This window comes from Aquila chrysaetos, chromosome 17, assembly GCF_900496995.4.
Source record: "Aquila chrysaetos chrysaetos chromosome 17, bAquChr1.4, whole genome shotgun sequence".
In the NCBI taxonomy this organism is placed as follows: Eukaryota; Metazoa; Chordata; class Aves; order Accipitriformes; family Accipitridae; genus Aquila; species Aquila chrysaetos.
This window is the reverse complement of record NC_044020.1, coordinates 23,867,411-23,895,346: the sequence shown is the minus strand read 5'-3', so window position 1 is coordinate 23,895,346 and position 27,936 is coordinate 23,867,411. Positions and strand designations below refer to the sequence as shown.

The window sequence follows — 27,936 nt, the reverse complement described above, 5'->3', positions numbered from 1 at the left end:
GCAGCGTCGCCGCCGGTGCTGCCCCCCCCCCCCGGGGCGGGGGAGGCGGTGGGGCTCCGGAGGGCCGGCCGGGAGCCGCCGCCAGGCCCCGCCGCTGCCGGTAGCTCCTTCCCCGGGCTCCGGTGCCCCCGTTCCCAGCCCTCTCAGGTGGGGAGCGAAGCAGCCGCCGGCGGTAGGGGCGGCCGCGGGGTGCCCCCCCCCCCTTTCCCCTTCCCCAGCGCCCGTGTCGGGCGGCGGTGACAGGGCTGGCCGCGCAGGCGGGTGACAGCGCGGGAGGATGGAGCCGGTCCCGACGCCTTCGTCTCTGCCCCTGGAAGCGGCGGAGCCGGGACGGACTGGGCCGGGGGGGGACACACGGACACGCAGCAGCCCGGCCGGGGGCCGTGTGGGGCGGCTGTGGTGGCCAAGCTGGGTGGGGACGGGGGGCCGCGGGCCCTGACTAAACGTGTTGGTCGTGTCCGGGCTCTCCTTCTGTGCCGGCAGGTGATGGGAGCATGACTGAAAATGAGGGGGATCTCCAGCGAGATGGGCCGGAGGCGGCCGAACCCCGCGGGGCCGTTTCGGACTTTTTCGTGAGGGAAGCTTCTTCTCCGGGCTGCGACCAGGAATTGTCCCGTCCGAGGCCAGACCTTCTCCCGCCAGGGACGGGGCCGGAGAAGACGTCTCGCTGCGGCTTCCGGAAGCGTAAGGAGACTGTGGTGCACCAGCGAGCGTTCATGGGAGAGAAGCCCTACATCTGCATCGAGTGCGGGCAGAGCTTCAACCGCAGCTCCGACCTGATCCGCCACCAGAGGATCCACACCGGGGAGAAGCCGTACATGTGTGCTGACTGCGGCAAGAGCTTCAGCCGCCGCTCCCACCTCATCCAGCACCAGCGCGTCCACACGGGTGAGCGGCCGTACCAATGCAAGGACTGCGGGAAGAGCTTCAGCCAGAGCACCCACCTGGTGCAGCACCAGCGCAACCACACCGGCGAGAGGCCTTATGTCTGTGCCAAGTGTGGGAGGAACTTCTACCAGAACTCGGGCCTGCTCCGCCACGCCAACTTTCACACGGGCGAGAAACCCTACAAGTGCCCCCAGTGCGGGAAGCGCTTCAGCGACAGCTCCAACCTCATTGCCCACCAGCGGCTCCATACGGGTGAGAAGCCCTACAAGTGTGCTGACTGCAACAAGTGCTTCAGTGAGAGCTCTAAGCTGGTCATCCACCGGCGCGTCCACACGGGTGAGAAGCCATACTTGTGCCCTGACTGTGGGAAGAGTTTCAGCCAGCGCTCGCACCTTGTCCAGCACCGTCGCACCCACACTGGGGAGAAGCCCTACAAGTGTGCCGACTGCGGGACCTGCTTCAGTGACAACTCTACCCTCATCCGTCATCGTCGTACCCACACCGGGGAGAAACCTTTCAAGTGCTCACACTGTGGGAAGAGCTTCAGTCGCAACTCCTACTTAGTCTCACACCAGCGGGTGCATGTGTGGTAGGCAGCGTCGCTAGGTGTGACCTGGGGGTGATCTAGGATGCAGCTTCTGACCCAGGCCTGTCCAAAATGTGCCTAAGGGACAAGGGGGTGGACAAGGGTGTGGCTACACCAGAGCCCCTGGATTATAGGCAGCTGGCCAGAGTAATTCCTTTGGCCCACATTGCCCTTTTCAGTCACCTCCTCCGCCCAACGCATCTCGGGCATGGGCAGAAAGCGAGCAGTGGTTGCGGTGGGTAGTTCTGCAGCCCTGGCATCCTCTTTCCCAGGTACTAGGATCGGATGCCATCTGCCGTGTGGCCAAGGTGCAGATGTTTTCTCCCACCTCCCCGTGAGAGATGTCTGCCGGGGAGCCTGAGGAGAGAACGTGCAAGGTCAGGTCACCTGAGATCAGGTGATGAGAGCTGCTTGGTCGTGCAACATATGCATGTGTGGTCGCATCAGGGGAAATAAGATGGGAGATGAGGTCCTTAAGGGCCTGTGTTCCACCTGCAGCTGAAATGTTGTGACCGATATAATATTGCACAGGTCTATGGAAGCTCACCATGCTTGTGGTCTAAGCCAGCTTTGTGTCTCATACAGCAGTCAGGAAGGTCAAAGCTAAGTAAGTCCTGCTGAGAAGCTGGAGACTCCGCATTATGCCGCTACGGTGTGCGGGCTGACTTGAAGCACCCGCAAAGACCGCTTGAGTCTGCTTGTAAAAGGAACGTGTAGGCATACCCTGAACCAGAGAAGGAAGGCAGGCCTGCAAAGGTTTTCTGCGAATGCTGTGTGGATGGTAGGAACAAGGGAGCTGCAGGATAGGGGCACGGCCTGTTCTGGAATCTCAGAACTGGTGGGTAACCGATGTAGAAAACTATCATACCTGGAGGCTTAAAATAAAAAAAAAAAAAAATCAGAATCAGAATTATACTTGCTGCTGCTAAGACTGTGGTACGCAACTTGACGGGTGTATGGAGGTTGCCTGTGAGTTTGTACTGGTAGCCTCCTCGCTCTGCAGAATTCAGATTCACAGATAGAGTTCAAGTGGGCTGGTGTAAGCTGTGTTGCAAAATAGGACAGAACAACAGTGTACTAGGACTGACCCGATTCCATACCAGTATTTCTCAAGTCCCATTTTGACCGGTGTGTGTGCGCGTAGGTGTGTAAATAACACCTATATGTGTGTATTCACATATGTATGAACTAGCTTTTATACTAAGTATATCTTCACACTCAGATGTGAGCAATCATGTGTGCGCACACCATGGCAGTAGTCAAAATGGCCAGCTGTACGACACTACACCATATCAGTACTTCTCAAAATGTTAAACATACTGTATATAGTAGCATTTCTCAATTAGAAGCTGGGAGAAATAGGTTTTGTACTAAACCATCTGAATTTTCATATCAGGACATTCAGTTTTACACTGATTATTTTGTGTATGTGTGTGTGTGTATAAGATCTGGAATTGAGTTGTTTTATTTATATATCTATAAAAATTTTGTGGGCCCTATGGTTGCAAGGAATGACTTCTAAATGTCACTCAGCGTAGTACTCTCCCCCTCGTTTTACACAGGTACGTATCGGTGGCAGTTGTAGGATGTACCCCCCTCATGGTTTTAACTACAAGGAATTGCAGTGCAACACTTTACATTGTTTATATTTTTGACTGTTTTGCTGCTGCTCATTTTAGAGACGATACTGACTGGTGTGCTTATCCAGCACTGCTGGAACTTAGAAAAGATTCCTGGTTTTGCAATGTACTTTACTAATCCTGCAGCTGGCTCCGTGGCTTCAGTAGGTCTCTGGAAAAAGGAATGCAGACTGAAGCTGGTAAAAGGACTGGAGCTATGGTAGGGAAGAGATGAAGGAAATAAAGATGCTAAGAAGATCGATGGATTTGAGCAGCTGCTGGCCGGGGTTGCTTGTGAATGGCTTGCTCTACAGAACTTGCTACTCTCCAAGGGATTGCAGGGATCCTTTCTGCAAGCCCCAAGCCACTTCTTGACACTCAACTGCTGATAAAATGTTATTTTCATATAGTTTAATAAAAAGGAGCTGTAGGGGGAGCATGAAATTGTTTGCAGCTCCTAGAGGAACAAGGCACCTTTATGTGCAGCTGCTCAGGGAAGTAGAAGGAGCTTTCAGAAATGGGGTGGGCTTTGTTTACACAGGAACCAAAGCCTTCATCTGCAAATGTACATTTTTGCTTTTAGCTTTGTGTTTGTTTTGGGGTTTTTTATGAACAGCTTCAAACCAATGATTTCTTGATTTCTGTTCCACTTCTGGCAAGTGGTTTGGAAATGTCACTAATGGTCATCTAATTGGTTCCAGAAGCGTCAAGATTTTCATTTGCTAGCAGACTTTTAGAAGGGATACTACAGCTCTCAGTCGGTAGGTTCATTTTTAACTGACTTTAAAGGTTATGCTGCAGTCCAGCTGTAGAACTGATCCATTTGTGTGGGTCTGTCCCATTCCAGTTTAAATTTCCTAAAGGAAATCTACAGCACTAAAACTGTTTGCCTTTCCCTGGTAAACAGGACTTCTCAGCCATCTTGTGAATGCAGCTTTTCTTTTGGCAATCTGAACGGACTCGCTGTAGCGGATCGATAAAATCGAACCCAGGTCTGTACATGGCTGAGCTCAACTCAAAGGGAAATGCTCACATCAAGATTCTGGTTTGAGACGCCAGCTGCCCCTGAATATGCCTTCACAGCAGTCCTCAGAGCATTTATTTTCTTTTCTACATGCTTTGTAAAGTGCTGTGTGTACTTAACAGCGCTCTATAAATTAAGAGGATTGACGTGCATTTATTTCAAAGATCTTTATGAACTTATTTAATACTGTATGCCAAATCAAAGTGGCCTTAGGGTTCACAGCACATTGCCAGTGCAGTAGTCAGCGGCTAGGACTGGATTGCTCACCAGTGTAAACACATTTCTAGAGTTCCTTTCAACAGCCAGTTAGTTTTCCCTGTTCAGTGTCACTTGGCTGAAACAATTCCCTTCCCCTAGCCTGTCTGCCTTTTACGATTTGTGATCATCTAGCTGGAGAGGAGAATCTGGGCACCACCCTTCCTTTGCTGTTGCAGAAGTTACAGGGTATGTTCCTCTTCTTCCAGGAATTTAATTGCTTTGTAGGCAGCACAAACTGGCGAACCAAATTCAGAAGACTGAGGTATGGGCATGTGCAAAAAGTCAAGAACCAGAAGGTTTACTTTCACAGCAGCTAGCTCACTGGCTTCTCTACCAGCTGTCTCCTCCCTCAGGATCATAGTGGGAGACTACTGGAAAAAGCAGAAGGTAATTAGCTACTATAATTTCAGCAGACCCTCCCTAGCACACTCCATCCCAGACCCATGGTCACCAACTGGTGCCCAGATCCTCCTGCCAGCTGAGAGAGCTCTGTAGAATGCTGTAAATTCCTGTTGTGCTAATGGTGCTTAGATACTACAGAGATACTATGGCACTTTAGAAATACCTAAGATAGACAAATGGATGAATGACGTCTCTGAAATAAAATTTTTCACCCTGGAGTTCTGTGTTATTGCATCTTTTTTTTCTTTCTTTCTCCCCAGAGTGACCTCCTGAGCATCACAGTTTCTTGGCCCCTGGCAGGAGCAGATTTGGAAATACATGTGTCATCCTTCACAGAGGGATGACTATTACTTAGCACAGCTGCTGTGCAATGCAAATAAGAATCCAGAGGTGAGGGGTATTCTTAGAATTGGTCTTCATTTTCATCTAACATTTCTGCATGAACCTGAAAAGCCAGAGGATGGCACACAGTGCTCACCGTTCCTTTACGAGAGAAAGTGGCAGAACCTTATTCTGCAGTGACACACCATCCTGCTGGTAGATGAACATGGTTCTAGCAGAGCTGCAGCTGCTCTGAGGTGATTGTCTTCCCAATTCTGTCACCTGGGTTGCACGGGATCTAGTTTTCCAGTCCCTTGCTGACAAAAGTATATGTAATAGTGATGACTGAAATACAACTTCTTTTACATTCCTCTCTGCTTCGCTGTTTATGACTGGGAAAACAGATTTCTTTTGATCTTGGACCAGAGGTGTGTTTTACGTGTTTAATAAATTTTCAAAAGTATTTTATGTGTAATCTCTAAAGCAATTTTTGAGATACATCAAACAAACAAAACTGCCCTTGCATGCACAGCAAACTGTTCTTTGTGGCCCGGTTTCCCCTTTACCCCAACAACACTGGTCTGAATAGCCAGAGACACAACAACAGGAGCCCCCATCTCTGAAAAAAAGGAAAATACAGGATATTTCAAGGAGATGGAGCAAACAGAGGCCAAAAGAGGCATTGCTGGGGTAGGCTGCTTTGCCACTTTTGCTCTTGTGTCCCAAACTCTGAAGGGTCTTTAGCCTTTCCGTGCCAGACCTGATATGTCTTGTAAGTCAGCTGATTCACCTCTCAACTGTCCCTTCCCTGTTCTTATTCAAGTGCTTGCTGGCTTTCTTCGTAGAAAATGCATGAATCCACCTGGTAACATTGCTTTTGCGGTCCTGATGGACTTCGACAAGTGCTTGGTTTTCTTCTCACAGGCCTGGCCTGTTTGGTACACTCGTTCACGTGAACAGATGCGAGAGCCTAGGAACCAGAGAGCATAGGGGCCAGACTTCTTAGGGGAAGCAGAAGTTTCGTCTTTCTTCCTGAGGCTTTCTGTGGAGTTATCTGTAGCTGCAGAGAGCTGACTCTGTGCCTGGGGGACACACTGGGGTGGGTGGGACAGCATGGTCAGAGCCCAGTAACCCTTCAAGGGTAAGCGAAAGCATCCATCGATTAAAGCAGGCCATACAAGGTCCAAACATCCTCCTGGATGCAGAGTGTGCAAAGATGTGCAAACTCCTTTGTTTCCTTCCCTTTGGCACTCATTGTGCAAAGAACGGCTCTATTGGATGTAAAGGATGGCGTTGCTTAGAAAAGACTTTTCTGAACAGCCATATGGACAGGCAGTTCAAAATAACTCCACCATGCCACAGCAAACCTTGGCTGCACAGCCTCGAGGAATTGACCAAAGTAACCTTCATCTGAAAAAGCAAAGCTACTCGCAGAACTCGCAACGGGTCTCAGGAGGCCAGACCAAGTAAGGTTTTTCTGCTTGGAAATGCAGCTGGTCTGACCCCTGACAAAGCTTCCTCGGAAAGGTTTCTCTGGTCATAGTGCAAGCACAACTGGCTTGCACAAGCCTATCTCCCTGCCCTGGGCATGGGTAAGGGTAGGGTTAATGGCATGGCATTATTAAAAAGGACAACACAGCCAAAGTAAAGGCATCACAAGGCATTTTGCCGTCTCAAAGGTGAATGGTTGAACCAGGCCACCATGTGAGGGAAAGGGTAAGCAGAAGAGGTTGAAATGGGATGAACAGCTGGGAAGAAAGACTGGGAAATTGGATTTCCTGAGGCTGCTGGGAAGAGGGGGTGGTTTGGAGGTGTAACAGCTGCATGGGAGAAGGGTCACCGTTCTCCAGATCCCCCAAGTAATTGCTCCCTTGTATCTGGACTTCTTTTTTCTTGCTTTCCAGAGCTCTTTGCAATTCTCCTGCTGCTGGTCATATGTTGCTTTGGGCCATTGCCTGCTATGTCTCTACTTCAAGCTGACCTTCACCAAAATACTGCTGAACTCTACCTAGCTATGGTTCAGGTGGGTGTGCTTTCCCATCTTTAAGCACAGAACCACAGAGGAGGCTTTTCTGCGTCAGTCCCTATTCCATCAGTGTTTTCCCTCACGAAAGGGCAGGTCTCTGCTTGCTTACCCCAGATCACCCCAAAGCACATAGAACGTGCATCTGCCTTTACAGAAGACAGAGCTTTTGACAGACCTATGTCATTTGATCTGCCTTTTCCCAGCCTTACCAGAAGATCTTCTTTTCTAGGATAGGGACTGAGAAGTTGCTTCCCACAGCTCTGCACCTGCCTGTTGTGCTTAAGAAGATGCCTCTTTGCAGGGCAACTGCTCTCTCTTCTTGCCTGATTCCTTTCACAGCTGACCTTTGAATTCTCTCTATGCCTTCAGGCAGGCAGAAATACCAAGCAAAACAGGAAAAACAGAGTTTACATGTAGTATGCATTAGAGAGATTGCAGATATCTTCCCAATTCATTGGACAAATGATAAACCTTTTTGAACCTAGGGTCAAACAGGAACCACAAGCTGCTTTATTTAAAAAAAAAAAAAAAAAAAAAAAAGATACCTTTTAACAATTATCACAAGAAGGGAAGCGGCAAAGGGGATGCAGGGGGCAGGGAGGTGGAACAAAACATTTTTCCTTGTGTCTAGAGAGAGAAGAATTAAAATCACTGAACACAAGTCCTCACATTCTTAGAAAGGCGAAAGAATTTGGCAAAATATGACGGTACTTCTGGACCCTTGAAATCTAAGGAGTTACCTGGCATGGTCGACAGTGACGTTACGTCTCAGGCCTGAGCGCAGAGGTTGGTGTGAAAGCATTTAGAGTTTGCCTTAGGGCAGCCACATCCTGCCCTAAGCCTCAGGCACTTGCTTTCATTTGGCTAATATGCAATGTAGCTGCTAATGCTCATGTAACTGTGGGTTTCAACTGCACCTTCCACCTCAATGTGTATGGAGCCATTAATGCATATGAAGAAAGGGTGAATTGCTTTCTCAAGAAATGTAACCTGAGAAGATCCTGAAATTCCTCAGGCTCTGAAGCTCTTGATGCTTCACCTTCATTGCTATCGGGGCTCAAGCCAGCCAATTCCCAGCAGGGGCATTCCTGGGGAGGGAAGCAGTGAAGTGCCAAGTCACAAGCAGGAGGAGGAGAAAAAGGAAATGACTGGTATTTAAAAATACTCAACCCAGGAAGCATGAACCATGAACTGAAGAGAGAAGCCAGGAGAAACCCAGATATGTCTTGGAATACAAGAGAGAATGAATAATTACAAATGCTCCCCTCCAAGCCTATGAGTAGGTGAAAATCATGTCACTGCTGCTGTGATCACGTAGGTTAGTGCTGGTGCATCACAGCAATGGTATTGTTTTTCTAGAGCTGAGAAGAAGAGGTGCTCTTCTAGAATATATCCACAAATTAGTACTTTGCTCTGTAACACAAAGCTATTAGATTCATGTCTGTAAAGAATACTCTTCTATTCTCTTGCTTGGTGCCAGCACAGCCCCCATATCTGCAGGACCCTTCCAGCACTTAAAAGTCATGGTAACTTTCTCCCTGACCCACAGAATGAACAACACACATCAGCTGAATAGCGTAGACTGCCATTAGCTTTTGTTGCAAAACCGTCATGTGAAGGGCTGCTAAAGTAAAGCTTGTGGGAAGACGTTTTGTGCTGGCATCGGTGCACGGTGAGGTTTGCTCCCTTGTCCCTTATGAACATGGGCAAAGGATTCCAGCCGCCTCATTCACAACGCTCCTTCAACTGGCTGAAAAGTTCATATTTCTTGTAGTAAATAGGTATCTCCGAGGCTGGGCTTTCATGACCCTGCAATTGCAAACAGCTCTCCCTGACTTGTGACAGCAGATTACATCGGATGGCTGAAGCTCTTGCCATCCCCAGCCACCCGCTGGGTTATTTTTAACTTGGATTGCTTCCCCGCTCCAGCGCTCAGCACAGCTCCACAAACAGCAGGGTTGGCACAAATGAGGGAAAATTGCAGTCTGGGGCGGGTGGTAACAAACATCCAAAGAGCTCGGCGGTTCCTTAAGTTGGTGTTGCCACCATGCAATCCACCTCGAAACAACAGCCCTGGGGGAACAGGAGCCAGTTAAGCGAAAGCAAAACAAAGGCATTGAACAGAACTGTACCTTTTTTTTTGCACATAAGAAGTATTTCCGAAGGAGGACCAGCTTATGAATCTTTTACTTCCCATGTGTACATTACACAGCTGGAAATGGTGCTCATCTCTTGCTAAGTACCTTTGAGTACTCAGCCCACTGAAGCTGTGGTGCACCTGCATTTCTTTCAAAAGCAAAACGAGTGATCCTCATCCCCTCCTCTGTGTGTCCTCGTGGTCGTTTACTCCCGTGCTCTGCTCACTGTGCTGGTGCAGGCAGCTCTGTGTGCAACTGCATCATGACGCAGATTGGAAAGTTTCAGTGACTGAAGAGTAATAGTTCCCCACTCCACCCTCGGTTATTTTTAGCCGGATCAGTTCCTGATTCAATCCACTGTACAGACACACAAACAGCTGTGTCGGTATGACAGGCAGAAAATGTTTGAGGGAAGGGGAGGAGAGGCTTAGATGAGTTTAATGTTCACTGGGACCAAACGGGAAACTGCAATCATGAATGATTGCTTTAAATGCCCAGCAACAATTATTTAAACTTCTCTACAGCCACCTGTCTTACTCCTTATGCAAGAAACGAGGCCTAGGGAACTTCACAAGTCCGTGCCACAGAAACGGAATGGCATTGTGCCTGGTTTAGCTGCAGCTTTCTCAGTGAATCGAGGGAAGCTGAATGCAGGGAGCCTAAACAAGTCTGCTGGTATGGATAGTAGCGACAGTTCCTCATAGCCTGCTCACCTGCCGGTAGTTTTGCCAGCCTGTGTGCTCAGATGTCAAGTCCTGCAGAGATCAAAGTTTGCCGTCTTAGTAGTTTGGACACCAGCCAGGAGCGGCTATCTAGAAGTGTGCAAAATGTGTTTAGAAAATGCTCTAGAGATGATCTGCTGGTATTTTAAAGCGACATGCGGCTTGCTTTGAAGTGCTCTAAATATTGTGGCATAAAAAACAAGTGGTACCTTCTCTGCTCTGCAAAACAGTGATGTTTTCATGTTTGCACCCCGGGGCTCAGGGTAACCCTGACTGCTTCAAGCTCTCCTCCTGCTCCCTTTCTCTGTCTAGTACACACTCGCAGACTGGGTAAACAAAGAAAAGTCCTTACCGAGTTGTGGCAGCTTGGCTTTGTCTCATGTGCTCTTGCCCTGAGCTTGAAGTTGGTTTTCTTGTCACAAGCGGTTTGATGACACATGGATAGATTTTGGTTTTCATTGTCTTCTTCCCTGAGCCTTTTGCTGCTGGGATGCTCGCTTCTATCTCCTTTCCTCCTTCCCCAGTTGCGTGCTCCAATAGACAGCACAAGGGAAGGGACGGGGAGTCACGGCTGCTTTCCTCCTGTGTTTATGGGGAATTATCTTGACTTCTGTGGGAAAAGCATTTTCTCTTTGTGTTTAGAGCAGTGGGTTAAAACCAGAGAGCCAGTACCTCCTCCAGCACCTAGAAGTGGGGACTTAATTAGGGGAAGTCCTGTGGCTGGACGTCTGTCCCCTGCAGCCTCCTGTCCCAGCTGCAAAGCAGGCAGCAGACCCAGACGGCAGAATCCAGGTCTCCCCGGCAAGGAAGACCATCGGAAGCAGGAGGAGCAAGTTTCTCCTCTCGCACAAGCTCGGCTAAGGAGACAGTGGGGGAGAGCAGCCAGAGCTGCGGCAGGACGGGGGATCCCAGGGGCATGGAAAAGAGAAAGAGAGCGATGGGAGGGATTGCTGCGCTGGTAATTTTCCAGGGAAAAACACGGTTTAGGATAAATGTCTTACAAATACAGGAAGCTTAATTTAATACTGGTTTTTCAATAACATGACCTACCTACAAGTTTAATTAAAAATCAAGCATAATAAGAGCCAAAATTAAGGTAAGGCCTCAGCCTAAAGCAGAAACTGAAATGACTTTCCTTCTTCCTTTAGCAATACTTTGCCTGGTTTCTAAACCTGAATGTTAGCTTCCGTTTGAGGCGGTTCACCATGCGCTCCGGATTAAAGCATTTGTCTCTTGGTTTGGAGTACGGTATTGCAGTGCACGCATCTCGGGTGAAGGAGTGACTCAAATGAAAACAAGTCAGATGGAGCATATGTGATGGACCACGTGTTTCACTTCATGGCTTTCCTAGAAAACTCATGAAGATGACAAAGGCCTCTGCCGTCTCAGAGGCAGAGACTGAAAGAAAAAAGAAGGAGGGAAGATGTTCCACTGCAAAATGTTGACGGAAGAATAAAGAGCTGCCTGAACCTAAGCATGTGTCCAGAGCTGGACTCTGTGGACAAAGATGCTAATTTTGTAAAATCTAGTGGCACTACATCAAAATCAACAACAAAAAAATCTGAAATTCCAGTTAGCCAGCTCCTGCTGACACAAGAAAACTTTATAGAGTTAAATACTAACTTTATAGAGCAAAATACTGACCACTACCAAAAGGCAGTTAGCAATTCTGAAACCTAATTTAAAGATGGAATGGAAAGTATAATTAACAATCTAGAGATTTATCCAGAAATAAAAAAAAATCTGCTTAGTCAATTAAAATCACTTACTGGGATATATGAAAAGCTCCTCCTATAGGGTGCCTCAGCAACTGCTGCTGCAGTCAAGGAATGATGGGGATATTGTTAGATGAAGACTTTGCTCCACCTAAAGGCACAAGTACAGAAAGGATTTCATGTGACACTGACTTCTGCCTAGATTCCATTCAAAATAGCATGTAGAGTTGTCAGCCAAAGAAGGAATGCCACAGCAATGATGGTTCAGCAAAACACCTGACCTCCTACACCATTTACTTTAAGACTGCGGCAAAATGGATATGCAAAAATCCATGATTTCATCTGCTGTCAAGAAAAAAGTTTATCAGGAAGATAATGATAAAATTACGAGGAATAATGGCACGTTATCTCTTTAGAAATACAGCCTGTCTCTTGGGAGAGTAGTCTTGTAGCAAGCACAGGAATAGCTGAGAGTGCAGGAATGCTACTCTTTGCCTGGGGACTGGCTGCTGCGAGGCTTGGTTGGGCAGAACCAGAAGGGAAATATCATGCTAAAAGATCGGTCACAGATAGATGGGGGGAACCAGAGCAAAGACAGAGCAGAAAACTGGCACGGCAATAGCTTGTGGGCTGGTTTGATTGCAGGCACCAAGGCGAAAGGGCATCCAAGGTAATCGCCTGTTGTTTAGGTGATTTATTATGGATTTAGCAGGCATAAAATGGGATTAAAAGGAAAAATATGTTTCATATGTTGGTGTTTCTGAAGGTGGAACTCTATGGTGCAATGGCTCTGGCAGCAAGCCAGTTTAAAAACTGTTTGTCCTTACCTGACCCCAACCAATCCTTCCTACCTCGGAGCAACAGCACATTAGCATCCATTCTTTCCCCCATCTTCCCAGGGAACTATTTACGACAGGGCAGTTACACCTGCGACTGAGTGTCTGTAACAAAGAGGGCATTCAGCTGTGGTATGTGGCAGGGGGATGTGAGGAAAGGGGTGAAACTGGAAAAGGGAACATCTTAAACCGCAGAACAATTTGTAACATGGAGCAACAGCTCCTGTCACACATCCTGAAAAGAAAGGGGGGTAAAATGGTCCCCAAGAAACCAGGCTGACTGACTGACAAAGGCAAGCCAGCCCAGAATTACTATCAGGCCAGAGGAAAGAAATTGAGTACGTTCATTCACCTCCATGGAGGGCCAGAAACTTTCAGGCGCTGTTAAAGCCACGGAGGAGGATGCATCAGTTCAGGTTTACCTGCAGGAGCAAACTGCCTGGCTGAATCCTGCTCGTTTTCCCAGGTAATGCACTGAGTCTAATAAAACCCTGTTTTGTTTTAACTCTTGATTTAGCCTATCAATTTAAAATAAACTTTGAAAATTTGAAAAATTTGAAAATAAAGACTATTTAAACAGAATCATGATTAGGAGTCACACCTAAACCGTACCTTACTAGCCTAAGGCTGTATCTGTTCTTCCAACAACAAAACAAAAAATAATTGGCTGGTGCTAGAAATACGTGGCAGCTAACCTTGTTCCTTGCTGTGCCGGTGTGTGCGCAGCATTCTGCTCACTGTCTTTTCCAACAGGCTGTCGACTTCTAGCAGAGACCCCCCCATCAGCTGCAGCACCTATTTTCTTGGTCTAGGAGAAACTGCAGAGACCCATGACTTTTCTTGGAGATCACCGAGGTCAGATAAGTGATTTCCCACATTCACGTGAAGTTGTTTAGAAATGGCTTGTGGGTGAAGAGTTCTCCCTTCCTTGGGTAGGGTTTTTTGACCCACAAAGGTATTTTGTGGCTTCTAATGACTGTGTGGGGTCATTCTCTAGTTTTCGTGAGTATTCTGGAATTATTAAGGGGACCTAGTTAAGGCCTCCTGTAACAAAACTAAAGTCTAATGGGTTAGCTAGAGTTGCAGATGGACTTTTGCCTGGACTTTTTCAGACCCAGTGTCAGCCATCAGTACCATCAGACGCTTTCTGATGAAGCGTCTCAACCACCTTGTGCCATATCCCTCGTGTGGCCTTTTCCAGTATTGCACAGGTCAAAAGCTGGAACATCTGGCTCCTGGCAGAGGAAATTTAACGTTCTGCCAAGTTTAGATTACCACTCCAATTTCAACAGGTAATGGAAAAAGCAGAACTGGAGTGGGGAGCGTTTGATATTTTAAAACCAAGGGCGGGGGTGGAAAGACCAACAAACCCCCCCAAAACCCCCAAACCCAAACAGAAAAACCCACCAACCAGTCATAAAATCATAGAGTCATTCAGGTTGGAAAAGACCTTTAAGATCATCGAGTCCAACTGTAAACCATCTTAGTTTGCATGGTGCATTTGGGTCTGTTTTCCTTCCTTTACTACTATCATGACTGCAGCAGCAAAGTCCAATCTCTGAAACCATGGGTAAAGCCACCTCTTATATATTTAGGGTTTGTCCCAGGAAATAAAAAACTGGTGCAAATACTGGCTTTTTTGATCTCAGGATTGCATCCAGGGATGACAAGCAGCAAGGGTTAAAAAAGCCAAAACAACCCCCCAAAAATTAAATAGAAAGGGAAGAAAACTGTCTTGGAAGCTCTATAGGATAAGAAGTAATTTAATTTAAGAGGGACCCAATGTGAGCTCTTAATAATACTATATTCTGAGCTGAAGAACTGAGTCTAAATTCCTCTGCCAATACTTTCTCTACTAGGATTATTGAGTAGTTATCATTCACTAATAAATCATGTACAAGATTTAGATAAAGCAATGCTACCTAAACCAAGTAATAAACAAAACAGGGGAAAAAATGCCCTTGCACATAAACATCCCTTTCAGCTGTAAATCTCACATTTTCCTTTGCAAACAAACAGCACGTAGCCGTTTTCTGAAAGCAAGAAACCCTTAGGAACAAATATTTTAGAAACATTGTAATTATAAAGTTGATAGCAGAAGGAGTGAAAGCTCAGAAATGTATGTTACATATTATTACCCTTGCGGGTAACACCTTATCTAAAAAGATTTTTATCAAACTTAGAGGTCAGAGTTTAAATACTGATGATCCATTTCATGCTGCCAAATCTCATCCCACCATAATACACATATTTCATGACTTGACTGCATCTGGTACAGTCAACTGAGAAAAATTCAAGAGAAACCACTGTGGATTATCCATATCACTAAGATACAAAGTTAAAAATAGAAGAAAGTGTTCCTGCCCCTGCTGTGCAGTATAAACCAAAAATGTTACACATAGTACTCCTGTAAAATCAGCTACCGCGAAACTCAATTCAGAATACGCCTTCCTCTTAGAGAGATAAGACATTTGGAGTGGATTATTACATTGTTTTCTAATTACACATTTATACATTCATATTTGTAGTAATATGTATTATAATCAAACACATATTTACATTAAGACATTTATTTATAAATAAATAATTTCATTTAAGACATTTTAAAAGCCTTTAAGTTTTTCAAATTATTACACATACAGGTTTTCTACATAAGCAAGAAGAAATACAAGAAAAGGCGTAACCACAAGGACATGTTTTGCCTAGAAGAGCTACAGAGCCCCGGATGATACATGTCATCACAGCAACCTATCTCCTGCATAGTCATTTGATGTTTCACAACTCTAGTTCAGATTAAATACCAATGACCTGATTCATTCTTACAGTGAATTTCACTGTAAATAATAGTAAAAAGCACATTTAATACCATGACTCAGTATGCAAAACATCTTCTGCTCCTCCTGGCCAAAGCTTGCTATGCCCCACACCTACCTCCAGCAAAGGCCAAGTGTCAGCGCAGCCGATAAATGGTCCCACGGCTTCACAACCAGCCTTCTGACACTCGCTTTTCCCAAAGATGAACGTTTGAACTAGTGAAGGGACCAGGATGATTTGCCATCAGTAACTGCAACAAGGAAAGCACCCCCAATTATATTCTGTTTTAAAATAGCAGCCCATACCCCCCAAAACAGAAGTCATCACAAACACAACACACGTTTTCAGTTTACGAGCCTTTGACTTTGGTGGTGGGGGTGGGGGTTAAAACAATCGGTGAAAGGTCACAAAGAAAAGCAAAGATCTATTACTAGGCTTGCACGTCCTATACAGCAGTCGACCAGTACACTGGAAATGCTCGGGGGGGTCTGCAACTGAAAAAAAAAAACATTACAACCACTTTTATAGCACTGAGATCAAAATCAAGGAAAAGAAGATGACAGACCACGCTGTTATCAAATCTTTAATTCCTGGGAGTCCAAGTGGTCAGCATTACATAAAACATTTATTAAAAATGAATGCCATTCCATGAATAACTTGCATGTATTATGTAAAATATTTATTAAAGATGAATGCCATTCCATGAATAGCTTGCATGCTGCTTAGTTTGAGTAACAACAATGCATTTATCCATTGTAAATGAAGTTCTGCCTTCTACCCAACGAAATGTCTTTTATACCTCAGTCTATAACCCTTCTCATAAGTAAAGTTTATAAACACATTTTATACGACATGTAGTTTAAAATACAGCTTTCATACAAGCACATATAAACAAGAACAATGAATGCAGCTCATCAGTAGCTCTTGACAAGGGCTCAACGTGAGGGAAAGCAAATACAGTAAGAGAGAATAAAATATCTGTGATGAAGAACCTCTAAACCTGGCCTACAGCTGGGGGACAACCATGTTTACATAGGAACCTGAATTAGAGCTCAGGTCTGCGTCCCACCGAGTTAAACCGCTTCCCACATCGCTCCTTGCATGATCCTATGCTGATTGAATAAGCAAGGAGTGAGAAAAAGCAAGAAGACAGAGAAAGCAGCACCAAACTCTTGACACCTTTGGAGGGGCAGGAGCAACAGCACAGCGTCCCTACATACTTATTTCAAAATACAGCAGCTGCGGCTCTCCTCTTGCACAGTGCTGGCCTGGTGCAGAATGGGTCCAGAGGGAAAATTTAGACAACTGAAAAAATCATCCTTAACTTTTACAGACAGATATCTTTACATTTCTGAAGCTAGGTCCCATCTTCAAGTCTTTCTTAGCTATACTGAAGGCTTAGAAATGTAACTTTAAAAACCGCAGACCTAGCTGGATTATTGGATGGAATAAAAAAATGATTTTTTCCAGTACATTCCACTTTTGATACACAGACCCTTCTCTGTCAATCTCCTCTGCCAGCTTACACACATGGATTTGGAGTCTACAACAGTACACACACCCCCCTCTCTCTATAAAATCTATAATAGTATATCCCTATATCCTATAATATCCAATATAATATGGTATTGGATAGTTCATCCAATAAAATAATCTGCCTTTTTGTATATACACAGTGATTTGTACAGTTAATTAAACTGCAGCTATGCATACACAAATTCCCTTCCCCTCTAACTGAACAAACAAGCTTTTTACAGAAACCACATCATCTGTGTTCCCTGACTCTGTTGTTTCAGATTCTGACTTGCTCATCTTTTTCCCCTCTGGGCTTCTGCCTCATTTGGTCTTAATACTTCATCGTTTCTATTCACACATCCCTTCCGGAAGACAAACTACAAAATCACAGGAGTGAAACTGCTGATTTTTTGAAACCCCAGCTCTCAGAGAAAGATGTCTTATCAGCACATCCTCACCTTGACCAAAGATTAACTGTATTAAAAATGAAAACAATTAAAAAATACTACTTAAAAGCAAGAAATCTTGCATATAACAAACTGAGAATAAGTCATCGAACAAAACAGGAAAAGCCCCTTACTCAAACATTCAAGAAGCATTTCTAGGGCATGATTCACCTACTCCTAAGGTAGACAACTAAAATAGGTCAGATGAATCACTGCCTAACAGTGTCCATTTCTCTCCAGTGACTGTGACGGGAGCCCAGACCATAACTCAGATGGAGACACTCATATCGCAGCTATTGAGATGTGGGCAGACCAACACCAGCCCCGGTTTCCCCCCCCGACTGCCTGCCTCAAATGTCCCCCACTTTCTGCAGGAACTACCCCGCAGAAGCAGGCCCTTGGTGGAAGGGGTAACAAAAGTTCTGCCTGGTGCCTTTGGTTTCTTGCCTGCTCTTTTCCAGCTTTCTCAAGAAAAGCGTTCAATGAGAGCTGCTGCAGAAAGCGGGCAGAGGTCTTCTGTCCCACCACCCCTCCCCTCAAGAACTGAGAGGTTTTGGATGAAGCGGGAAAAGAGAATTTAAAAGTGTTTTCCTACCCCCTCTTCCCTGTGAACTCAGGGTCGGTCTGCTCATCCTAAATTTTCTTTCCATTTAGATACACTCAGAATGAGACAGAAGTTTCAAAATCGGACAGCAGTTCAAAAGCTCTGTTTGTTCTTTATTAGAATTTTTATTTTCAGATTTGGGGATCAATTTCTTGATATATTTTTGACAGGATCGTGGCGGGGGGGTTTCTGTAGTTTCTTGAGGAAATCAGACTTTTTTTTAATCACATGGCAAGTCCCCCATTAGTCACTTAGGAACCAACTGGGTCATTTCAATCAAATTTAACATGCACATAGAAGAATCAGAGATGATCATGCTCCTAAAGCCAGAAATCAGCGGCTGGGTACAGCAGAGAGCTCTTACTGGCACTCCCAAGGGAGGATCAGCAGGGAGACACTGGCCCTTATCTGTGTTGTTTGGCAGTTTATGTAATATCTTGTCCAGGCAGCAGGTCAAAATATTTGGTTTAGGGACACTGAGTCTGTTGGGAATGGGGGAGGGACGGAAGGATGATTTGCGGGGAGAGGGCTGCTGGGAAGAGGGAATGCTAATAAGCTTCTTTTCTTCAGGCTGAAATAAGCAGCAGAATGTACCACTTTTGTAATGAAGTATTAATGGCAATATTGGTAATAATGAGCTAACCATAAATTTTTCGAGGTCTTGATTCAGACTGTAAGGATTTGGTTCTGTAACACTGCACATGACCAGGATTTCCATCACTGTCCACCAAAGTAGCTGAAACAAGGACCATCAAGAGCCAAATATTGGGCTAGATAACCCAAACTGAGCCTGGAAGCTGGTGCTCCTAAAATAATGGAGAGGACTCAGCCCTGGGTTTTGGTAGCCCTTCCTCTCTAGGAGTTCCTGATACGCTCGCACCCGGTAGAGCGTTGGGACCTCTGCCTCCTAGGAGAATTTCCAAAGCAGATTACCAGAAATTAATCAGAAATGAATTAACTTCTTCTATGAGGAAGGGCTGAGAGAGAGTTGGTGTTGTTCAGCCTGGAGAAGAGAAGGCTCCAGGGAGACCTTATGGCAGCCTTCCAGTTCCTAAAGGGGGCCTGCAGGAAAGAGAGAGAGAGAGAGACTCTTTACCAGGGCCTGTAGTGACAGGACAAGGGGCAACGGCTTTAAACTGGAAGAGGGTAGATTTTGATTAGATATTAGGAAGAAATTCTCTACTATGGGGGTGGTGAGACACTAGAACAACGTTGCCCATAGAGGTTGTGGATGCCCCATCCCTGGCAGTGTTCAAGGCCAGGTTGGATGGGGCTTGGAGCAACCTGGTCTAGTGGAAGGTGTCCCTGCCCATGGCGGGGGGGTTGGAACTAGGTGGTCTTTGAATGTCCAACCCAACCCGCTCTGTGACCCTATGATCCGAGGAGAGAGTGGGCGATTTTCCTGATCCTGGGAATTCAGGACAAACCCTAGACAGCCAGGACGCCGGTTTCCCGGCGGGGCTGGGAGGTGAGAGGAGCGAAGCGCACATGCCGGTTCCTGCGCTCGGCAGGGCCCGGGGGCCTGGCGCCCGCGCTCCCAGCACCCGGCCCCGCGGGGCCCCCCCCGCGCCCACGCAGCACCCGCGCTCGGCCCCGGAACGCGTCCCAGCCAACCCCCCCGCGCTGGTCCGGGCAGGGAGCGCATCTGCAGCGATGGGAGGGTTGGGAAGCAGCCCCCCGGGGTCTGTCGAGTCTGGAAGAGACGGCTGGAAGTAGGGCAGGACACGATAACGCAGTCGCGGTGCCGAGAGGTTGTTACGAAGAGAGGCAGCGATTACACCGCTGGGAGGACAAAGATAAGATCTAATCGGCTTAATTTTCAGGAAAGAAAAGAGGAAAGGAAAAAAGGAAAAGGCTAGACACTGCAAAAACTTCCCCCGAGTAAGGCAGCGCTGGAATAGATTCTCTAGGGAGGTTGTGAAACCCACCTCACCGGAAGCTGTAAGAAGTTACGCAGACGTCGCCACGCTCCCTCCGTAAAGGATGGACTGCCATGCTGCTTCTCAGCCTTTGGAAAGTAAAGGTCCGTCTAACCTTTTCAGAAAGAAAATTTAAAAAATCCTTACACATCATGTGGGTCGTTAAATGTATGGGTGATAAATAAAAAGTTTAGCATTTGGATTAAAAAACTACTAGTTTTACGAATCCTAATTTTACTACTACAAATGCAAGCATTTAAATTCAAAATATCATTTGGATAGCAAACTTTGATCTTTCCTCTCAAGGAAATCGCCTTGCAGTTCTTGAGCAGGTAAATGCTGGCTAGATCTTTCAGCACTATTTCTGTCATACAAGTTGTCTCATCGCACTTCCTTCCAGCTACCAACCGTTCTCCTCCGTTATCTCCTGCTCCCAGGTAGGGACCTGCAGGGTTGTGTCCTGCAGAGAAGTGCTGGCCACTTCTGTGTTCTTTGGGGTACTTTTATTCCTGTTGAAATGCTCACGGGCCAGGCCAATCTCACAGCAAGATTATACAGTCATCTCTCCACCATCTGAAGCTATGGGGCCATAGGATACCTCAGGCGCTGGAAAAAAACCCAGATCATATGGTTCTTTCGGGACCCACCATAGAGCAGAATGCTCCCAACATATAGAGTATACTAAGGCAAACCAGTATGGATCTTCCCAGTCCATCAGGGGATATTATGTCCATCAGGACATCTTAACTCCATTACCTAAAGGACACAGAGTTAGGGAAGTTCTCTTGAGATGCAGCATGCGTGTCAAATGTTAATCATCTAATGAGGTGCTGAGTCTTTCACCACCAAATGGTCCCACTACCAATAACTCCGATAAGCTTGGCCAGCCAACCAGCTAATACTAATGGCACAGCTGTGTTAGGGCTCTGTGCTGACTGGGCAGCTTGCTGGCAGTCCCTGGACAATACTGGGAGGTGTTCCTCAGTCCATCCCATGCAGAGAAACGTAAACTACCCTGACACTGCCAAACCATTGCTTCTGCTGGCAAATATGCTGCAGTGACACTAGAATGACTAAAAGGGCTTGGTAGAGCTTAGTGACTCTGGCTCATAGTGATTTGGGTGATTTGGTGAGACACTTGTCTCACCAGTGCTTTGATATCCACATAGCTTGTGAGCTCAGGCACAGTGCTGCATGAAAACACAGGTAGCCCACATCTGTTGGGTACACCGGATAAAAGGTCTTCTGGGAGATGGAAATTTTGGGGAGTGTGGTGCAGGTTCTACTGCAAGGCTCCACCCTCAGGACCAGCACAGGGTCAGCAGTGACGATGCTGAGCCACAGCTTACAAGCCTTGCTGGGTCTGATATAACTCTGTGGGGAGCAGTTCAGGTGTCTCTGCAGTTGTTCCCCAAAACTTCTGCCTCCATCAAGGCGCGTTGGCTTGGGCTCTTCACCATGTCCTTCCAGACCCAAGCTGACTCTGAAACAGTCTAGACACATTCTTACTCATAATTCCTCTCAGGACAAGATGGGTCTTCTCAGAGTCAACTCTGGTAGCTCTGAACTTCAGGGATAGCATATCTGCAAACTGGGTAAACTACCTAGAGGCATTTGAGGTAGCTCATTTCATTAGCGCTGAAAGAGAACTTTTGAGTGTTCAAAGTCATTTACAGATATTATCTACTGAGGGCATCACACCTTTGCAAAATAGACTGGGGAGTAAGTTTTATCATTGTTTTATGATGAACACACCAGCCTAGAAAGAGGCAAGCACACTGGTCAAGGACTCAGTTCTTATCTCTGCCTCTGGCCTGATGAGCTACTTTGTGCGAGTCTCTTCACCCACCACCATCTTTCTCATCTTCGTTTTCTCCACTTGTATAACTATGGCATGCACCTGGTAGTAAGAGGCACTATATAAAAGAGAGCTATAATAATGAAGGCTGTAAGAGAACTGGTGTCAGATGGAAAATGAGAACCCAGGAATTCCGGGCTGCAACCTCTTGACCCCAGAACCCTTCACCTGAAGAACCGGTTCATGGCTTTCACTCCCATAAATGCTGTTCTTCATGTGGTGTTTGGGGGAGTAATCATATCTGATGACTTTTTTCCCCTCTCTATTCCAACTGATGATGATGTTGCCCCAGCTGAAAATAAGGAGACCCATCATCTAAAAATTCATATGAAAATGAACACACTTTGACCTTTATATTCAGCACCAGAGAGCCCAGATGGGAAAGAAACCCCTTGGATGCTGTGACTGTGGAAAGGGTTTTGATGGGAATTCTGACCTGACTCAACATCAGCTGGTTCACACCAGAGAGAAGCCTTATCTCTGTGCTCCTTGTGGGAAGAGCTGGGGCCAGAATTCATCCCTTACTCAGCATCAATGAACCCATCTCAGCAAGAAATCAACACCTGAATGGAGCGTGGTCCCTGTGAGTCCTGCAGGGCAGGTATTCGCTCCTGCACCAGAGGCAAAGATACCCACGCCACTGTTGGGAGTCTTGCAGGGAATACGAGGCACAACCCCAAGCACTACAGAGAACAATCTGACAATGCTCCAGTGCGGTGGGGTAACAGTGGTTGGGTGTGAGTACCCTACTAAGATGATGGGCCTTGGGATGTCATGTTGTTTTTGTGACAATCACTGATGAGGGAGGAGGAGGTCCAGGGAAGGGGGAACCTTGAAGCCGTGAGAGAGGAAGAGAAGAAGTAAAAAAAAAGGAGCAGGGTGAGTGGAGTCAGCAGGACAGCAAATGGCATCTTTGGGGTGTTGAAAGCTGTCTACATGCTGGGTTGGTAGTTAACTTGGGCATCTGGAGCACCTGCCCAAAACAGAAAGAAGGTAGCTTTTTCCTTGTTCTGTTCTGAGAAAGCATAGTACAATGTATTCTAGAGTTATCATGAATCATTATTTGCACTTCATGAGTCACTGTTAGCTGTAGCCTGTAAGTACTTCAGATCCTAGACTACGCAAGACCTTACCAGGTTTGTCTCCCTCACCGTCTGTCCCTTGACAGAAGTCAAACATCTATATCTCATATCCACCAACTCACAGTTGTTACAAACCAACCTTTAAACAACTTCTTGGTCTTTGTTTCTTTATTCTCTCAGATGCTTTGGGGACTGCTGCTCACCTGTCCCAGGAGATGTGGAAGGCTCCGAAGAGACAGAAGAGCTTCTCACTGTGACAAACACGCTGCGAGCACAGGACAAGGATGTGGTCCCTACCTCAGCCAGTTTACAATCTAAGCCTCCAATGTAATGTAGCAAGGTTTTTTCCTAAGGTAGAAAACGCACTCTTTTTATAGGGTCATTCTGCTTTTATGTTTTACTTGCAGTATTATTCTTGTGCCATTCTTAATTAAATGCAAATAAAACTAAAAATATACAGTGTGAGTCACAAAAAAGGCCCTTTTTGTTTGTTAAGGACAAAAGCTTACTTCATGAAGAATGTGCCTTTGCTCATATGAAACAATCCTGCTTCAGTCTGCCCTTCTAACAATAGCATCATAGCTCCAGACAAACTATTTCCCCACCCCTGTGTGGATGGTCGTATTTCTCTGCAAGCTCACATCCCTCCTTACACCTTCATATGGGAAAGGTTTCATGTTCCATGACCGAGGGGAGTGAGGGGCATGGGGAATCCTCTCCTGGTATAAAACGGGCCAACACTGCGGAGGCAATTTCAGGAATATCTGCTCACTTTTCTATTATTAAATTTGTGGGCCATTATAGGATTCTTGTTAAGTTTAGGGCCTTCAGGAAAGCCACCATGGGTGGCCTAGCTGGGTTTTGGTCTTGTGCTACCACGAGCCAGAAGAGAACCTGCATTTTCAAGGCCTAACGAGGTCACTGATATTAAGGATCAGAAACTAGGTGAGAGTTGGGTTACAGCAAGGGTTTGGTCCCGCAGAAGATGTCCGTGACCAGGGCTGTGCTCTCCAGGTAGACCCTGCCGAGTTACGTTATCCCGGGCCAACATAGTGCAGGTGTTTTGGAGAACCATAGCATTAATCTCATTGCAATTTTTGGAGTAGGGTGAGGGTTCATTGATGTATGGTTAGGATTGGGTGTTGAGGACGGCAGGATGGGGTGGGAGATAAAGGGCCAACCTCGGCCCTGCTTCTGCAGGGTAGGGGAGGACGAGGGATCAGGCAAAGCCCAGAAGAGAGGGGCTTCTCCTGTTGCTGTCAGGAATGGGAGAAAGAACTGTTGTGCTACAGGAGAGGGCATCCCAGGCAGTAGGGTTTGCTTCCCGTGCCCGACAACCCCTCTCTGTCCAGGCAAAGACTAGGGACGGTTTCTTTGGGCTAAAGCTGATCTCCACAACCCACAGACCCCAGTCAGCAGCCAGTCTGCAGCCCCACACACCTCCCTGCTGATGTGAACTGGCTTGACTTGTGTGCCTTGAGCTGAACGGGGGGCTCTTGTTTCCTTCTGTGGCTCAAATGACAGAGGGGTTTTTTTTTTTAAAAGCTGAAACTATAATAAACCGGTAGATCTTTCTTGAACACTCTCACAGGAAGCCTTAATAGCAATCTAGTGCAACTCCTTGCCCAAGCCTAACAAAAAATATCCGATGGAGGAAAAGGTAAATTGAGTTTTAAACCTGCTGGCGTGACGCTGTACGGACTTCACCGATGTACCGGAGCACATATAACAGTACGGTATCGGTGTTAGTGTTACCTCACCTGGATTCAGCGTCAGAAGAGCTTCCCAACAGAGGGCACTACGTCATTACATATAGCGGCTTGGCAATGATCACCTCAAGGACTCGCCTCCTGCAAAGGCACTGAGCGTGGAGGAAGGCACCTTTCAGCCTTGTTTGTCCTCCTCCGCAAAAAACTAAGATGATGAGAAATTACTATGTTTGTCTCATTAAAAGTTACACTATTATGCCTAATTATATCCACTGAAAAAGCCAAAACAAAAGCCCCAAGCCCTACATCCAGGTCGCAAGGACAATTCGGAATTTCTGAACTTTTCAACTGCTTGATTTCATAGCCATTCAAGAGTCTCTTAATACAAGCCAGGGACTTTTGCGTGCAATTTGTTAATTAACAGGGAATCATCTTTATTGGTGCAGGGGACAGATTAATTTGTTTGTGGGCTGGATTTTGTGTCTAGCCAACAAGAGGAAGGAAAGTAAAGGGCTGGTCTGAGTCACTGCTACTGACCTATACCACAAGCAACAACACTTAGATGGACATTATCGTCTGAGGATCTCAGCTAGGAAGAAGTAGCTTCCTAGCACAGTGGTTTCCAAGTGAGCAGGGCCGGGCAGGACGGGGTTGGGGCAGAGGCAGCGCTGCTGTTTCGAGCACAGGGGAAGAAGGTTTCTGAATGTCATCCTCCCGCCCGTGCTGAACACACCAAGGTGCTGCAGCTGCCTGCGTGGGTAAAGACCTGCACGCGTGCGGGTGCAGTGCTTTCTGTATCCAGCTCCTACACAGCAAGATCCTCCCTTTCAGGTTGAACCAGAGGACTGTTTGGCAAGCCCCTTCTGCTTCTCCTTTCATTTTTGCTCTCCATGCTCAATTTTGCTGAGGTTCTAACTATAGTTCACTGTTTGAGCAGCTCTGGACTGGAATAAGATTGCCTGCAGTGGTGTGACTTTGTCCGTATTCCACCTTTCCCTTACAGTAATTTATTTCTTGAGCTCACAGTTGAGCAGGAAGCCTGAAGAAATGACCACAGGACAACTGGCCTGAATCTGAAGAGAGCAGGAAGGCAGAAAGGAGGAATGAAGTTTCCTAGTTGTTCTGGTAGCTAATTGATTTATTTGCTGTCAGCATCCTTTCTACAGAGGGCTTTGCGTGGCATACACGTACACCTAACAAGTTATTGCCATGAACGCCCATATATGTGAGAAAAGTACAGAGGAAGACTCTGCTTAAGTTCTTGCCTTGGCAAATGGAGTGGAGGTATTCTAAGAGTCCCAGTAGCCTTCTCCTGGGCTTCCCAAAGGACGTTGGGGGAAGAGAAAGGGAGAAAATAGCCATTGTCACCGATCCGCTCTGTTTAGGCCTTTTTTCACTCCCAGGGAAGGAGAGGAAACATCAGTGCGTGAGGTCCAGGTAAAGGGCAAGGCCGTTAGAGACCCGAATCCAGCACTCGCCTGCATGTGTAAGTGAAAGAGAGACGCGTGTAGAGAGTGGGCTGGGAAACAACTTACTGCACCAAGACACAGCATTAGGACTCTGATTCATGTTTGCACGAGGATTTAGCTGGGTCTAATTCAAGCATTTCTCTTCTGCGCAGCTGCCCTCCCTGCCCCTCCGCTGCCACCGCACAGGAAGGACAGCTGGACACGACACTGGCAAATTCCCCTTTGCCCGTTTGCTGATGCTGGTCTCCGCCGAATTCCTCCATCCCAAGAGGCCAAGTTCACAGGCCATCCCCCTCCGCCAGTCCGCAGGGACAATTTGATTCTTAAACGTCTGTAGGATCAAGAATCCTGCAGCGGTAAAGAGAGGGAACGATACCTTTAAAGTCTCGAGGCTACGAATTACAGCCACGTAGCCTGAGCTCTGGATGGAGTCCCAGAAGAAAACGAGCACGTAAGAGCAAAGCTGTTTGTTAGCAAATTAGTCTCCTGTTCAGGGAAGGCAACAGCCGAGATGGGGCTTTTAAGATCTGGATCCCAGTCAGACAGCTGCAGAAGCATCACGGCAGCCTCGCTGCCTGGACCAGACTTTGCAGTATCTTCAGGAAGCCGCTGCTCCCCTGCGCTGCAGCCCACAATGTTCTCAGCTGTTCTCACAGATCTGTGAGATCACCAAAGGATTTGGGGGAAAAAAATAGCATTTTGCATTCCTCTTGCAGCTTTCAGATTCATAAACACAGAAATCAAGAGCGCTGCAGGAGACGGAGAGCTGCACTGTTGGCCTCCTAAAGCCTCCCTGGGAGCTGCAAGGGAGGATTTCAGTCTGTGAGAGGCACCTGCCAGGAATAAGCAATAACCGGAGTATCCTTTGCACGTAGCATCTCAGTGGGGAGACAGCGTAAGCCCAAAGATTTCCTTAAAATTGTAACTGAGCTAGAAATTGCCTCTGTCAGTTGGTGTAAAAGAACAGCTGTTTGGAAATGTTTGCATAACTAGCTTTCATTAAGATTTCTCAAAATTTTTTTGTGGTATTTCTGGATAGTAAGACCCATGTTGCGTATTCTGGATCACCAGGAATTAACATTTGGGATGATGGAGTAGAGGCAAAGTCCATTAAAAGCTTTCCTCTCTTTCTCTTTGTCTGACTGCTCATTCCCTAGTACAAATGTTTTTTCTCCGTGATGTGTTTTTGTCCTTTTGGAGGCATCTTAATAATATGTAGCACCGTTCTTTAACCTGTTTTTGGTTCTAGGATCCTTGTTTACAGATAATGCCTTTTATTTCCAGTTACCTTTTGTGGATCCTCTTCAGGTAGCCCATGGACCTCTGATGTGTGCAGACAATGGCCCAGAAATTACTGCAATAGACTTACTCAGTGAAAGACACCTGTACCAACATTCAGTGTCAAGTACCAAGGAATGCCCTCATTGCTCTTTCTTGGTCATAAACCATCTTTTCCCTGCACTAGTTCAAGCTTTACATATTGGAAAAAAAGTGTATCATCTCAAGCTCATGTTATTTAGCTGCAGGGACACTTCCATATAGATCTGTGTATATTAATCAGGTGGGAATAGGGCTTGAAAAGCCATATATTCAACAGGAAGGAGTGTGATGTCATACGCGTTAGGTATATCAAATGTAATTTTCCCAATTTTGGCTGAGGAAAATCGTCTTAAAAATGTAAAAGCTTACTGTTTCACTGAAAATTCAGTCACTGAGTTGCCAAATACTATTGGTGAGCAGGAAACAGGTCGCTTTGTTCACAGTATGTACTGTTAAAGGTCGAGTACCTGCTTCAGAGAATATACCCCATTTAGTTATAGCTCCTTTTTTTCCCCAATATTTATGCAAAGGAGCTTCTTGCTTGTGCAAGAAGTCAGTATTTTATTAACCTTGAACAAAAGGATTTTTAATTGAATTGGACTAAGCTTTAATCTATTCCCTTCTGTCTTTTAAAACAGTATATAAGGAAACAGACGTGAAGTTTT

The 27,936-nt window shown here is 46.3% G+C and overlaps 1 protein-coding gene and 1 long non-coding RNA gene across 3 annotated transcripts in view; one reads left to right on the top strand and one right to left on the bottom strand.

Moving 5' to 3' along the window:
• LOC115352432 (zinc finger protein 239-like) overlaps positions 1-5,561 on the top strand; it is a 5,870-nt gene extending 309 nt beyond the window's left edge. The window contains exons 2-3 of one of the 2 annotated variants that reach the window (XR_005934195.1): positions 484-4,762; positions 5,038-5,561. Coding sequence is in view for 1 of the 2 variants with exons in the window: in XM_030040588.2 (XP_029896448.1) it covers positions 495-1,481 (987 nt within the window). In the remaining variant the exon portion in view is untranslated. Of the gene's footprint in view, positions 1-483; positions 4,996-5,037 lie in introns of those variants that run through there. The other variant, XM_030040588.2, reaches the window with a different exon arrangement.
• On the bottom strand, positions 5,528-27,936 carry LOC115352434. The gene is made up of 9 exons (XR_005934196.1): positions 26,328-27,936; positions 24,534-24,687; positions 19,843-19,948; positions 15,467-15,599; positions 10,337-11,382; positions 9,976-10,074; positions 9,257-9,619; positions 7,334-8,212; positions 5,528-6,068 (listed from the first exon to the last, which is right to left on the bottom strand). It is a non-coding gene; the product is annotated as an uncharacterized LOC115352434 (long non-coding RNA).